At 45.4% G+C, this 13,784-nt stretch overlaps 1 protein-coding gene across 1 annotated transcript in view; it reads right to left on the reverse strand.

Moving 5' to 3' along the window:
* Positions 1-1,427: 1,427 nt before the first annotated feature.
* The window catches only part of DDIAS (DNA damage induced apoptosis suppressor), a 20,168-nt gene continuing 7,811 nt past the window's right edge, over positions 1,428-13,784 (reverse strand). The window contains exons 3-4 of the mRNA XM_025191655.1: positions 12,749-12,854; positions 1,428-5,246 (exon numbers count right to left, since the gene is read on the reverse strand). Coding sequence (XP_025047440.1) covers positions 2,694-5,246; positions 12,749-12,854 — 2,659 coding nt within the window. The 3' untranslated portion in view covers positions 1,428-2,693. The remainder of the gene's footprint in view (positions 5,247-12,748; positions 12,855-13,784) is intronic.

Below are 13,784 nucleotides of genomic sequence, written 5' to 3' on the forward strand. Positions count from 1 at the left end.
TCATGTTCATCTTGGAGTCAATTATGACTCCAAGATCCCTCTCTGCCTCCGAGCTGCTGAGAAGCACACTCCCCAACCTATAGGTGTGCTGGGGATTCCTCCTTCCCCGGTGGAGTACCTTACTTTTATCTTTATTAAATTGCATCCTATTTCTCTCTGCCCATTGATCCAACCTGTCCAGGTCGGCTTGAATCTGCTCCCTGCCCTCCAGTGTACTAACTTTGCCCCATAACTTGGTATCATCAGCGAAATTGGAGAGGGCACCCTCCACGCCCTCATCCAAATCGCTGATGAAGATATTAAATAATATCGGTCTGAGGACTGAACCCTGTGGGACCCCACTGCCCACCTCCCTCCAGGCCGAGAAGGAACTATCCACCACCACTCTCTGGGTGCAGTCCCTAAGCCAGTTGGCCACCCATCTGACTGTGTAGGCATCCACTCCACAGTCTGCTAGCTTCCCAATAAGGATAGGGTGCAAAACTGTGTTGAAGGCCTTCCTAAAGTCCAGGAAGATGACATCAGCCACTATCCTTTTATGCAATAACTCAGGGGCCTCGGTACTTGCTCAGGATGTGGGAAACCCAAGCCTGGCAAAGGAGTGAACTGTAGAAACCCCTGGTTCAGTCTGAGCATGTGCTTTCACTACGAAGTTACTGCATAGCACCTTTTTCTGCCATGCTCTTAGAAGAGCGATCCCCTGCTCTGTATTTTAGAGAGAGGCCATGGGCATCTCCAGCTTCAGGAGACTTCTAGGCTGTGAACCTTGAGTCAAGGAAGCAGCTCTTGCTAACACCAAGTAAATAAAGCACCCTTTCTGCCCCAGGGGTTAAGAAACACCCTTATCTTGAGCATTTCCTTGCTGATTAGCTGAAGCAGGTTTCCCTGTCTTGCGTGCAGATTTTTATGGATTCCATTCAGAGGTGCCCAGCTCTCCATGCATTGTACCGGGATCCTAGGCACTTAACTCGGGGCTCTAGCTTGCAGTATGTAGGCTGAATGCTAGGTGCTGCAATATTCACTAGAGCTGGTTTCTGGTCAGGAGCATTACAAGCATCATAAGTGTCTCGGATGGCCAGAGCCGACTCGAGTTACGTTAGAAATTGGTCGTACGTTAGGGCGGGCTGGTGAATGGAGAGGCAGACACAACTTATTGGTTGTAAAAAACTTTACTCACGCCGCTTGCAATCACGACGCAGGTGGTCCGGTCTTTGGAACAACCACACGAGTTGTTCCAGCTGGCGGGGCCCAAGCCAGTTAATCCGTCCGCCATTCGAAGCCGGAGGGGAAAGGGGTACGTTGGGGTTGCGCTCGGTGACGGGAAGAAAGATCGATAGGTGATCAGTCTATCGATCGGCAGCCGGAAGTCAGATAACTTCAGAGGCACTCTGCAGCGTGCCCGAAGCTCTTCGACTTGGGCAGAAGTTGTGCGGAATTTTAAACGGCCAGCGAGCCAATTACTAGCCGCCACGTGTGAATAATTTAGCACTGGCCAACAGCGGGGTACAAATTTACATTTGAATAGCGGGAACTCTTTGCACCGTGCATTTCTGTGCTGCAAAGAAGAAATGCATCCTGCAAAGGAAACTGCAAATTGGCAGGAACTCTCTCCTACACGCGGGTTCTCAATTGCAGCAGAACACTCTGCCATGCAAAGGAGCTCTCATGTGGCCAGGAAATTCCATACTGCCGAGGCACAAAAATCACTGGGTTGTGACAATAAGGATATCCAAAGCTAAGCAGCACAGATGAAACTGAATCCAAATCGTCTTATGTCTAGTTCTAGCACTAGTAGCCAGTGGTGTACAATGAGATCTATTTGCTACATGCATCCAGAAGACATACCGCATTTTTGGCCTGCTTCTGGCTTTAGCAGTCAGCATTTCACAGAATTCAATAGAAGCAGCATAAGTCTATCTCCATTAAATATGGCAAAGAGAAGTGTGTCACTAATACCAGATCCAGATGCGCAGGCACGTGGAGTTTGTGGTGCCACAAACTGCATAGCTGGCCCATTAAATCTGCAGTGCAGAGCACATTTTATCAGGTGGGGACAAAATTTGCTACAGGAGCATGTGCTGGCAGACAAAGAGGCTCGGTTCTCCCACGAGATGCTCTGGTTGCCAGCTAGAGCATCTCCATTCTAATTTTGCCCTGGTTCCTCCAGTATGCCAGGGACTGGGAGGAGCAGGGAAACAGCAGTTCCTCAAAGTGAGGCATTTCGCCCCACACGAAAGCCCATGTGCAGGGATATGCACAGTGGCAAAAAGCAGTGGCACAAATTTGTTCCACTACTTTTTTTGCTGCTGCAAGCACACACTTCTGCATGTGGGGCTGCGCCCTAAGGCTCTCTGTGGGAAAGATGCAAGCTCCTGTTGATGCAAAATTTCACATAAGTAGGTTATGCAACTCGAATTACAATGCTCACACATGTAGGTAAACTTTTATTTCATGTTCTAGGGCCAAGTCATTTAATCCACAATTAAATAAAGTGAAAGCATGGTTCAGTGTGCCCCAACCTCTATGCAGTACATGGCTTTGCATATAAACAGAATTCATCTTTAGACAATAGATGCCAAGAGCAATATGAATAATTAAACTTCTTTTTAAAATAATGCTTTTCTTCTTTTGGTAAGGAGATCATCCTTCCAAAGGGTTAAAATATAAAGGACATGGCACAGTAGAGATCTGTTTCAGGACACGGGTTTTGGAAAAACAAGCTTTTGTGCTTGGAAATTTTCTGTAAACAGTTCAGGAGACCAATTACCTGCTATGTCCAATATGCCTCTTGAATCAATTGCACATGAGAGACAGCTCTCGATTTCAGAGCAGAAACAAGCTCCAGGGACTGCATCTTCTAAGAGAAAGGCTTTAGTGGCACATGTAAGTGTAGGAGTCTTCAGAATCTCAGCCCTGCTTATTAAACGTCTATCAGTTCCACTGCTCCCTTTGTTTTCAGAAACAAGTTCGTCAGCCATGTGTTTGCACATAGCCGGTCTCCTGGCTTGCAATCCAACTGTTTTTAAATTAGAAAATACAGCTGGCTGCAACAATTTTGTTGCTGACGGAGGGATCCATTCTTCAGGGTCAGAGTCATTTTCAGGCAACTCGCTGTTGGTAAACAACTGCCGTGAATCAGGCTTATTGATGTCTGTGGCTCTTGGATTACTACTTGACCTTTCATGTTTCAGCAGTCTGCTGGTGAGCTGTCTCAGTAAAGTATTTTTAAAGGAAGATCTAGATTGTTTCCATCTGGAATTGATTTTAGTGCGATTTTTAGAGGGCAGTTTAGGGAAAATAGAGTCTCTCTCCCTATAGGGTCTTAATTTCTGAAGAGGTCTTGCAACAGGAGTCGACTGTGAATAAGGAACAAAGTCTGGGGTACCTACCATATCGAGTTCCGATTTGCACAATGAATAACTTATAGGTGTACTGTGTTTACTAAAAGCAGGAGAGGAACTATGCAAGAACAACTGGCATTGTGAATAGCTGCAGCCATCATCGAATGGACTAAGCACTAACTCAGATGCTGTGCGCTTTTCAGTCAAAACATAATCTTTGGCTGAAGAGTTATAAGACTTACTTAAAAAATCTATTGCGATTTCCTTGTCCCCACCAGTAGCATCAAAGAGGTCAGCAGAAGCATTGTAGCTGCCTTCAGGGCAGCTGCCATTCCATAAGTCTCTCTCATTTACAGCTCTGCAGGTCTTTTGTTGCAAGTCTGTCAATGGTTTTAATTCTCTCTTGCCTGTAATTTTAGTACTAGAGAGGGCTGCAGAGCTACAGCCTGTTGCCCAACAACTTGTAAGGTCTGTTCTTTGGTTTGGTGGGTAAACAGAATTTTCTTTGTTTTCCCAATTGGCTAAACAGCCATGTATAGAATGTAAATGGGCATGTTTCTGTCTTCTTTGTAAATATGGGCTCTCTCCATGCTCAACAGGACTTTTTAAGTTGGTGGGGAACCTGATAGACTTTGAAATAGTAATACTTGCTTCCTTGGAATGGAGAAAACTGCCCTCTGAATAAGGCTTTAATATTACTGGTGAGCACTGGGTCTGAACCAGCAGAGGTGGATTATCTATAAAACAAGACCCATTATCTTCTTTAATATTTGTGGATAAAAGGCTGCATAAAGACTTGTGCTGTAATGCTTTGCTACTTACTGGTTTCAAGTTTGACCGATGACAGGACAGAATAGGCTCTTGGCAAGTATTCATATTCTCCTGTAGGTGTGAGGACACCCCAGCTGCACATACAGCATGGAAATCAGCAGCCCCAGTGCCTTGTGAGGATTTGGCAAGATTTTTATTTCCCTTATCATTCTCAAGGAGGGAATATTTGTGTGTAGCAGAATCTATCGAGGGCTCCACGCTCTTGTTATTTTCAATTCTGGCTATGAATTCATTTAGACTTTCAGAGAATGGCAGCTCATCCCAAATCATAGGGTCATCTTCAGACACTCTGGCTGTGCTTGAAGGATCAGGTGACAGAGATGAACAGCAGAATGAATAATCTTGTCTTTGATGAAAAACAGAGTTCCTAGATTTTTCTTGGTATTTGTCATATCTGCTAGCAATCTCTGGGCAATAGCGTTTTACCTCAAATTCCAAGGAGTTGTGTAATAACCTTGAGTGACTGCTGGGAGTTGACAAGTCTCTCTTTAGAGAGGAAATGCTCTCCAATTTATCAGTGTCTGGCTGTTGATGCGGTGAACTGAATTCATGATCTTTCTGTTCATGTCTCTCACCACTAGAAGAGTTATAGAGTTCCACCCTTAGAACAGTTTCATTGCCGGGGATGATACTGCATGGTTCTGCTGAGAAAGGTCTGTCCCCTTGTTTATTCCACTTACCAGGATCCTTTCCTAGTTCCAAAGCTAAAACATCTTCTGTTGTTACCCAATCCACAGAAGATGAAGTCAGTCCAAAAGATTGCTGCCAGGGCCCTGAAAAGCTCTCTCTGCCTGACTGAACAAAACAGGAGCTGCAAGAACTGCTGAACTCCCTCATAGGCTGATCTATTGCAATTAAAGGACTGTCAGGTGAGTATGAGCTGCTGTGACTGTGCCTGATGTCTGTAGACTGCCAGAGCCGATGAAAGTAGCTGATAACTGTAAAGCCAGCAACAGCAGTGTTTGGCAGGAAGATCTGGCAAGCTGTAAGATCTTTTGTTTGACTATTAATTCTGGAGCAGTTTTGGAAGATGCTGTCAGAAGCAAAGGGCCCTCCATCTTGGTGTTTAGAACCCTACAAAAGAATTAATTAGGCTTTAACGTGATGATTTGTGTAGACATCAGAACAAGATCTTATGGGGCTTGAGAGCTAGAAAGGCCCAAATAAATTTCAGCTCAGAATTCATTTTAAACCACAGTTTAAAGAGTTCTCTCCCTTGCAGTCCCTGCTAGTTAGAGGAGACCATACCCTACCAAGAAGTGCTTCTGAGGGCTACAGAGAATGTTTGAACCAAAAGCCCTTACTCTATAGCAGCAACTGCTTTTTTTAGAGGGACTAGAAAAAAAATCTGTATGAATTCAGTGGAGAAAGGACCTCACCAGGGAGACCAACACCTATAATCCATCTTCACAGTACTTTCTCCTCCAGTGAAACACTGCACATACGAGTAGGAGCTCAGTGGACAGTAAATATTTCCCCTGGAATTGAGCTACTAATAAGTGTTTAAGAAAGGTATTTGGGGGTGCAGATTGAGGCCCAGCGGTGAGGGAGGGAGTGGGGCTGTGGCTCAGGCAGGTGAGGCCCAACTGGGGCAGTGTGTGGGATGGAGCCACAAGCAGCTCGTCTAGGGGGTGCAGGGAGAGGGGGGGGTGGCTCCTGCTGCTGCACACACCCTGGGAGGGCATGGGTGTGTGTGTGCGCCCCTGAATCTGCATCAGGTAAGGGTGGGTTGCCTCTGTGGGCTGGGGCCAGGCTATTCCTGGGGGAAGGCCTAAGCTATGCTCAGGGCGGGCGGTGGCAGCACTGGGAAGAGGGTTGGGGGAGCTACAGCAAATTGTGGGGTGACTGCAGCCCCCTGCCCCGTAGGCCCCTCCCAGTGCCGCCACTGCCCACTCCATGTGCAGCCCTGGCTCAGCCCTCCCACCAGGAAGAACTTGGCACTGCGCTAACCTGTCTGCAGCAGCAGCCTGCCCTCACCTCCTGTGCAGATAGATCCAGGAGCACATGCCTCCTCAGGGTGTGTGCAGCAGTGGGAGCTGCTCCCCTGGATGAGCCACAGTTGGCTCTGTCCTGTGTCACACCCCGACTGGGCAGCCTGTGCCCCTGGCTCACCCGCAGCCCCACTTCCTTCCTCACCGTGGGGGCCTTAATCTGCACCCCCCCAAGCCCCTTCCCCTCTCCCCACAACAGACTTACCAGCCTGATGCCACTCTCCACACTGCCAGGCTGTATATTGGCAATCGGATTGGTATTGGCTGATATGGCCTGTTAAAAATTCCTTATAATTATTGGCCCAAAAATCTCTATTGGTGTACCCCTAGGATAGTCATTAAGAGCATTTTTACATGTGCTTTGGCAGTGGGGAGGTGGCGCTTTAACTAGAGTGGCTCTCAAAGCTGCTCTAATTAAAGCACTGCAGTGTCCCATGTATTAGCATCTCCACACTTGAAAATGGCAGTGGGGGCGCTTGAACTATACCTTGTTTGAGTAGCTTTAGTTAAAATCCCCCGCCACCATTTTGAAGTGTGAGGACGCTGATACAGAAGACACAGGAGGCTGCTGAAGCATGGCAATTACCACGCTCCAGTAGACTTGATTAATAGACTCTGCTCATACGTGCTCCAATTACAGTGCATCGGAGCAGCCTCTGTATAGGCACTGTATGTGGTTACTCCCCGAAGTATCTTTTAAAAGGCCTTAAAACCCCAGATTCTCTGTGCTTAATACCATGAGGGGGAGAATAAAGAGTTTAGAAAGAAGCATACTATATGAATGGCAAAAGGTTGAGTCTAGAGTCTTGCCTCCAACACTAGATATTTTATTTTTTTTTCCTTGAGGTTTTCAAGTAGAGAGCGCAGCACAGCTGAGGCGGATCCGGAGGGGAAGCCCTTTGGCGACGCCTTAGCTCGCCCGGCAGGGAGCCGCGCTCCCGAGCCGCGGGCAGGCAGGCAGGCAGGAATTTTACCAAAACTTGAGAATGTGAATGAACTTCCAAATTAGGTACAACTATAAAATTTCAGCTCTGAGGGTAACTTTTTTCTAGTAAGTTGAATCTGAAAACAAGGACTTAGAGATATCTCATCCATAACTCTAATGCTGCGATTAAGATTCTATAATAATAAATTGAAATTACTGAAACATATTTGAAATTTGATGGAGATATGATGACGTATAATATTTGAATTAGAACTGGGAAATCTTAGGGAAATCCACTTGGCAAACATGGTATATTTTTAATTAAATAAAAATGGAGAATTAGTTTTGAAACTTAGCATAAAAATAGAAAATTAGCAGAAAAATAATAAGGTGGCAAGCATATTTTCATAGTTTTCATAGATTTCATAGACATTAGGGCTGGAAGGAACCTTGGAAGATCATCAAGTCCAGCCCCCACCCAAAAGGCAGGAAGTCAGCTGGGGTCATAGGATCCCAGCAAGATAAGCATCCAATTTTCTCTTGAAGGTGTTCAATGTAGGCGCTTGAACCACCTCTGATGGCAGGCTGTTCCAGACCTTGGGGGCTCGGACAGTAAAGAAATTCTTCCTTATGTCCAGCTTGAAACGGTCTTGCAGTAGTTGACCTCGTCATCCCTTGGGGTGCTCTGGTGAACAAACGTCCCCCCAGATACTGGTGGTCACCCCGATAAATTTATAGGTTGCCATCAGATCACCCCTGAGCCTGCACTTTTTCAGGCTATAGAGCCCCATAGCTCTCAGCCTGTCGTCGTAAGGTCTGTTTTCCTGACCTCTGATCATGCACGTGGCTCTTCTCTGGACTCTCTCAAGCTTCTCCACATCCTTTTTGAATATATTTCTTTTTACCTCTTGTCTCCCTCTAATTCTTGAAGAATTAACAACTATAACCATTCAAAAGTGCATAATATTGAAACACAAAGATGCCCAGCCCAGAGGTAGATGACAAAGCAATGAAGAGTTTGGAAGGCAAGTGGTATAAGCAGAGGCTGAAGGAAATAGGCATGTTCATCTTGTGGAAAAGTCACTTCAGAAGGGACATAATAGCAGTCTACAAATACCTGAATGACTGCTATAAACATGAGGGAAAGCATATTATATTTCTTGCTGAAAAAAGTAAACCATGGACCAATAGATTGGAGTTGCAGCAAAGGTTTAAAATGGATATTGGGGTGGGGAATGAAGGAGTCTTCTCTGTTAGAAGGAGGTATTCCAGAAGAAGTTGGACAAAAATTGGTAAGCTATGATATGGGCTATATCTATTTTCTGGTATGGGTTTTTTCTTTGATCTTAGGCTTTGCTGGTTGCCACATGGGGCCAGGAAGGACTTTTCCCCCCTTCCTGCTGCTAAATATGCTAGGTGTTTGTTGTTGTTGTTGTTGTTGGGGTTTTTGGGTTTGTTTGGTTTGTTTGGTTGTTTTGGTTTGGTTTGGGCATTTTTTGTTTGCTTTTTATTGTTATTTTGCCTTCCTCAGACACATTGGATGTTGGCTGCAGCCAGAGCTAGGAATTTTGATTGGGATGTACCAAGGCTGCTGAGACTAACATGTGGAGATTCCTGGTCAGGGTCAGACAAATTTCCATATTTGAAGTCAGGAAGGAATTTTACCCCTTGGCCAGATTGCTATGGACTGTGGAGTTTTTTGCCTTTCTCTGTGGCAGGGAGCATGGATCTCTTCCTTGGATCTCTTGGACATGACCCCATGAGTGGGATCGTGTTTCCCCAGGGACAAGTAGCAGTGGCACAATGTGTGCTACTGCTACTTGTTTCTGGGGAATGCCTTATGCCACACTTGTTCTGGTGTGCAGCATGTTGCCCTAGGTGGTGTAGGGGAGCAGCGATGGCTGCAGAAGCCTTACTTGGGGTCCTGAGGGCTTCTGGAAGCTACAGCCATGGTGATCCTGTAGCAGCGAGCCTTGCCAGAAGCTGGAGCATGGCTCTAGCTAGCCAGGAACTGGTTTTGGGTGGTGAGCACTACCGCCACATGAACTGGCCTGCTTTTTAGGTATGGGTTTTTTGGTTCCTGGATCTCCCAGGGTCAAACCCCTCTCACCCTGAACAGTGATGTAGTAGTGTGGGGAATGCCTGCATCTGTGGTGTGTGTCATGCACAGAGCTGTAGACAGGTGCTCAGTGCTGCACAGTGCATGTCCCCACTCCTCTGGACACTCCCCTTGAGTATATTTTAACAACCTTTTCTAACAGCAGGATGTTGGTTGCTGTGTTCCCTCTGCTTTACCTGTGGCTAGTTAGGTTGCAGTCTTGCGATTGTCTCAGGGTTGACTGTGAAGATTTTGCTAATAGGTTAGACAATGGATTTGGACTGGGATAATATTGCCTCAGGCAGGGGGTTGAATAAATTAGTGGTCTCCAACCTTTTTAAGTAGGAGATTACCTTTGGCATTTAAAAGCAACCCAAGATCTAACATGTGCTGCTGCCACCACTCCCCTCCCTCCACCCAGCAGGTAAGTCTGTGGGAAGGGAAGGAGGGGGGCTCAGATTGAGGCAGAGGGAGTAAAATTTATTTGGGTGCACCTCCCCAGCAGGTAAGTCCCACCCAGCCAGGGCCTCACTCAACTTACCCTGCTCCTGCTTCTGCTACACTATCCCTCACACAGGGGCCACAATCTAGCCCCTGCCCCTTCCCACCCTGATGGACTGACCTGCTGGGCTGGGGCACATGAGTGCATGAACATAGGCACTCAGCCCCCCCACCCCAGCCTTAGATCAACTCCAAGAGGCTCTAAGATCTATCTCAAGAGGCTCCGAGATCTACCGGTGGATCGAGATCCACTGGTTGGTAGCCACTGGACTAGATGATCTATGGAGGTTCCTTCGGTTCCTACTTCTCTACGATTCTAAAGGATCCATAAAAGTTTTAAGTGTGATGTGATTCAAGCAACTTGAGGAAGAAATATTACTACTGAAGCAGCATTTTAGATGGAGTCAAAGGGACATTTTATTATGCATTATTTGCATTATTTTAAATGCAGATTGTGAATAAAGAGGAGGAAGAGAAATGAGGGAATCAAACTGCAATGCAAATCTCACATCCAGGCCCACTTCACCTTAGTGGATGAGAAGGAAAATCTAAGTCTTAGAAATGCTGTATACATATCATCGCCAAGATTTAGGCATATTCTGAGTTGAGATATGAGATAGGGGGAGCTAAGCTGAAGATGATATCCAGATTTTAGTTATAAATGAGATGGATAGCTTTGTTATTTCAGAAAAGTGACAGAGAAAGGGGAAGTTGGGGTATCAATAAAATACATAGAATTAAGGAAGATTCAATGAAGGAAAGGAGGAATAGAATATATAAATGCTTTGTAAAACATTTTGACTACTTCCTGGAAAGGGCTTTCTTCAATATTTTGCGCTGCATTGGAAACACAAAAACCAATAAAATTACCTCCATCTTCCCCCTGCCCAAAAACAGGTGTTTTGTTTTACTCAAAATGTATTTTAGATTGGGGTAGTGACAACAAGTTGATATTTTGGAGGGAGAGGAAACAATTATTTTGACCAATTTCTATCTTAATTTTTAAACCAAAAAAGCAATATTACAAGTCTCACTGTATCAGTTACAATAGACAAAACCCCTAAATTATTCCTATCATATGCCCTTGGGGGGAGGTGGGTAGTGGAGTCCCCCAGGGCTCGGTCCTGGGGCCTGCGCTGTTCAATTTCTTCATCAGCGATCTTGATGTTGGGGTGGAGAGCAACCTGTTTAAATTCGCTGATGACACCAAAATTTGGGGGGAGGTGAGCACGCTAGCAGGGAGAGAGAGATTGCAGAAGGATCTGGATAGGTTACAGGGGTGGGCAGACAGGAACAGGATGCGTTTCAATACGGACAAGTGCAGGGTGCTGCACTTGGGTAGTAGGAACCAGCAGCACACTTATACGATGGGGAGCTCCCTACTTGAGAGCACGGAGGCGGAAAGGGATCTTGGTGTCATTATTGACTCCAAGATGAACATGGGCCGACAATGCGAGGTCATGGTTGGCAGGGCTAACCGGACCTTGTCGTGCATCCACAGGTGCATCTCGAGTAGAGCCAGGGAGGTGATCCTCCCCCTCTATGCGACGCTGGTCAGGCCGCAGCTGGAGTATTGTGTCCAGTTCTGTGCGCCCCATTTCAGGAGGGATGTGGACAACATGGAGAGGGTCCAGAGGAGGGCCACCCGCATGATCCGGGGACAACAGGGCAGACCCTACAGTGAGAGACTGCGGGACTTGAACCTATTCAGCCTCCACAAGAGAAGGCTGAGGGGGGACCTGGTGACCGTCTATAAACTCACTAGGGGGAACCAGAAGGGTTTGGGGGAGACGCTGTTTCCCCTAGCCCCTGCTGGCATAACAAGGAATAATGGGCACAAGTTGATGGAGAGGAGGTACAGATTGGACATCCGAAAAAACTACTTCACAGTCAGGGCGGCTAGGAGCTGGAACCAACTTCCAAGGGAGGTGGTGCTGGCCCCTACCCTGGGGATCTTTAAGAAGAGGCTGGATACTTACCTGGCTGGACTCATTTGAGTCCCGTTTTTGTTTTTAGGGTGAGTGGTTTTGTTTGTGTTTTTGGGTTGTTCTCCCGCCCTGGCGGGGGGGCGGGCTAGAAGATCTATTAGGTCCCTTCCGACCCTGAAACTATGATAAGTATATTTAGAGGACTATACTAAAGCTCAATCTGATAGTTTTTAAACATGAATAACCCTTACTTATGTGAGTAGCATCATTCCCATCCAGGGCTGTTCCATGGGCAAAAGGACTACTTACATACAGAAGAGCATCAGAGCCAGAACTGTAAGAGGTATGCTCACGTAAAGCAATTTTGAGAAATCCTCCAACTTCCAAGCTTAGGTACCATGGTAATAAGTGCATCAAAAATACCCCATGTCAGACAGAATTCCCAAGATATGTAAGGGAGTGGAAATGACTCGGGGTTTGTCAGGTTTAGTCCACAGATGTTGGTTATATAAACAGCATTTGAAAATGAACAGATTTCTACTTAAATGAAATCCTATATGTGCCCATCTGTTAAACACAAATGCATACATCATGTATGTTGAAATGTAGCAGTTACAGGAATGTCAAAATACTTCTGAAGTGGGTAAGCCTCATTCTGCTGCATTCTTCATGTCCAGAAACAGAGCTGCACAGTTTCAAGGCCCCACGTCTTTTTTTTTAAAAAAAACAGCCTTTTCTTTTTGCACATACTGCCCAAACCACCAAGGGCCTCACTTCCGTGGGCGGTGAGTACGCACTGTTCTACCTGACATTCAAAAGGAACTAATTGTTGTTCAGCACCTCTGATAGTTACTCGAGAAGCATTATGTTGGTCACAAAAAATTGAGGCTATTTTTGACGTAAGTACTTTGCTCAAAATTACACGGGAAATCACTGAAAAAAAAAACCCCCACTGAGAAAGGGGGATTATGGGGGTGGGCTGCTGAATGTGGGCTTGAGGCTCTGTATTATGTTCTAGCTTCCTGCCACCTCTACTGGATATTTTAATACTTTATCACATCCCACTTCTACTATACACACTGAAAACTGTTTAGTAAAACCCGAGTAGCTTAACTGGATCAAATGCAGGTTACCTTCAGTCCAAATATTAATCTTCTACCTATGAAACAAGTTTTGACTGCTTGAATTAATGCACGTGAAGATTCATCTTTGTCTGCTCCTTCTGCTTCTTGAATACACCTTGAAAGAAAAGTTACAAAAAGTTAAGTATTGGCTTGGGTAGAGGAAGGTATATGTAACTTTTAGGCTATAATAAAGATAGGGCACACATTAGAGACCAGTATTAACCATGACAAAATAGTGATCTGTTATGTCAAACTGACTCTTCACTCTTTGCAAAGTTTTCCCTTTCTTCTAATTATACCCACAGCTTGCAAAATATTAAGTTGGAAAATAGAGTAAACAACTCTGGTTTAATTTTAACTTGGTACCAACACTTTCTATACTGATATAACTTTCAATTACAGGCATTTTTTAAAAATTAACCAATATGATTATACTGGTATAACCTCTACTACAAGTGCAGCGATACTGGTATAAAGGTGCCTCATGCTGAAATTGTTTATTTCCCATTTCCATACTGAAATAGATATACTAGCATATAATGATACTGTATCCATAAAAAGAGGAGAAAGAACCATTTTGCTTAAGTTAGGCTAAAGCAAATCTTAGATCACAGCAAGCACTAGGTCTGAAGTTTGGAAATAAAACCACACTGAACCATATGGGCAGACAAGGTTCCTTGGGTGAATTTGATCTCTTTTATTAGACCAACCCAAATGGTTGGAGAATAGTTATTAAGCAAGCTTTCGGGTTCAAAAACCCTTCGTCAGGCTCAGGAAGCTGCAGCAGTTGGTGTGTGCTCTTCCTGGATGGAATGAAAAGTAAAGAAGCCAGGGGCTGGGCTGGGCTGGGGAGTCAGTTGCCAGGCAGATTATAATGTATCAAAAATCCAATGTCTATGTTTAGTCCCTGATCTCTAGTATCCAGCAGGCTGATGAAATGGAGCTCATAGGCTCGTCTCTGGGATGTGTTGTGTAAATTTCCCTTGAGGATCAGGACTGAGAGATTGGAGAGAGAGTGGCCCTCCTGTGAGAAATGTGCCCCCAC

Source organism: Alligator sinensis, unplaced genomic scaffold, assembly GCF_000455745.1.
Source record: "Alligator sinensis unplaced genomic scaffold, ASM45574v1 scaffold1028_1, whole genome shotgun sequence".
Classification (NCBI taxonomy): domain Eukaryota; kingdom Metazoa; phylum Chordata; order Crocodylia; family Alligatoridae; genus Alligator; species Alligator sinensis.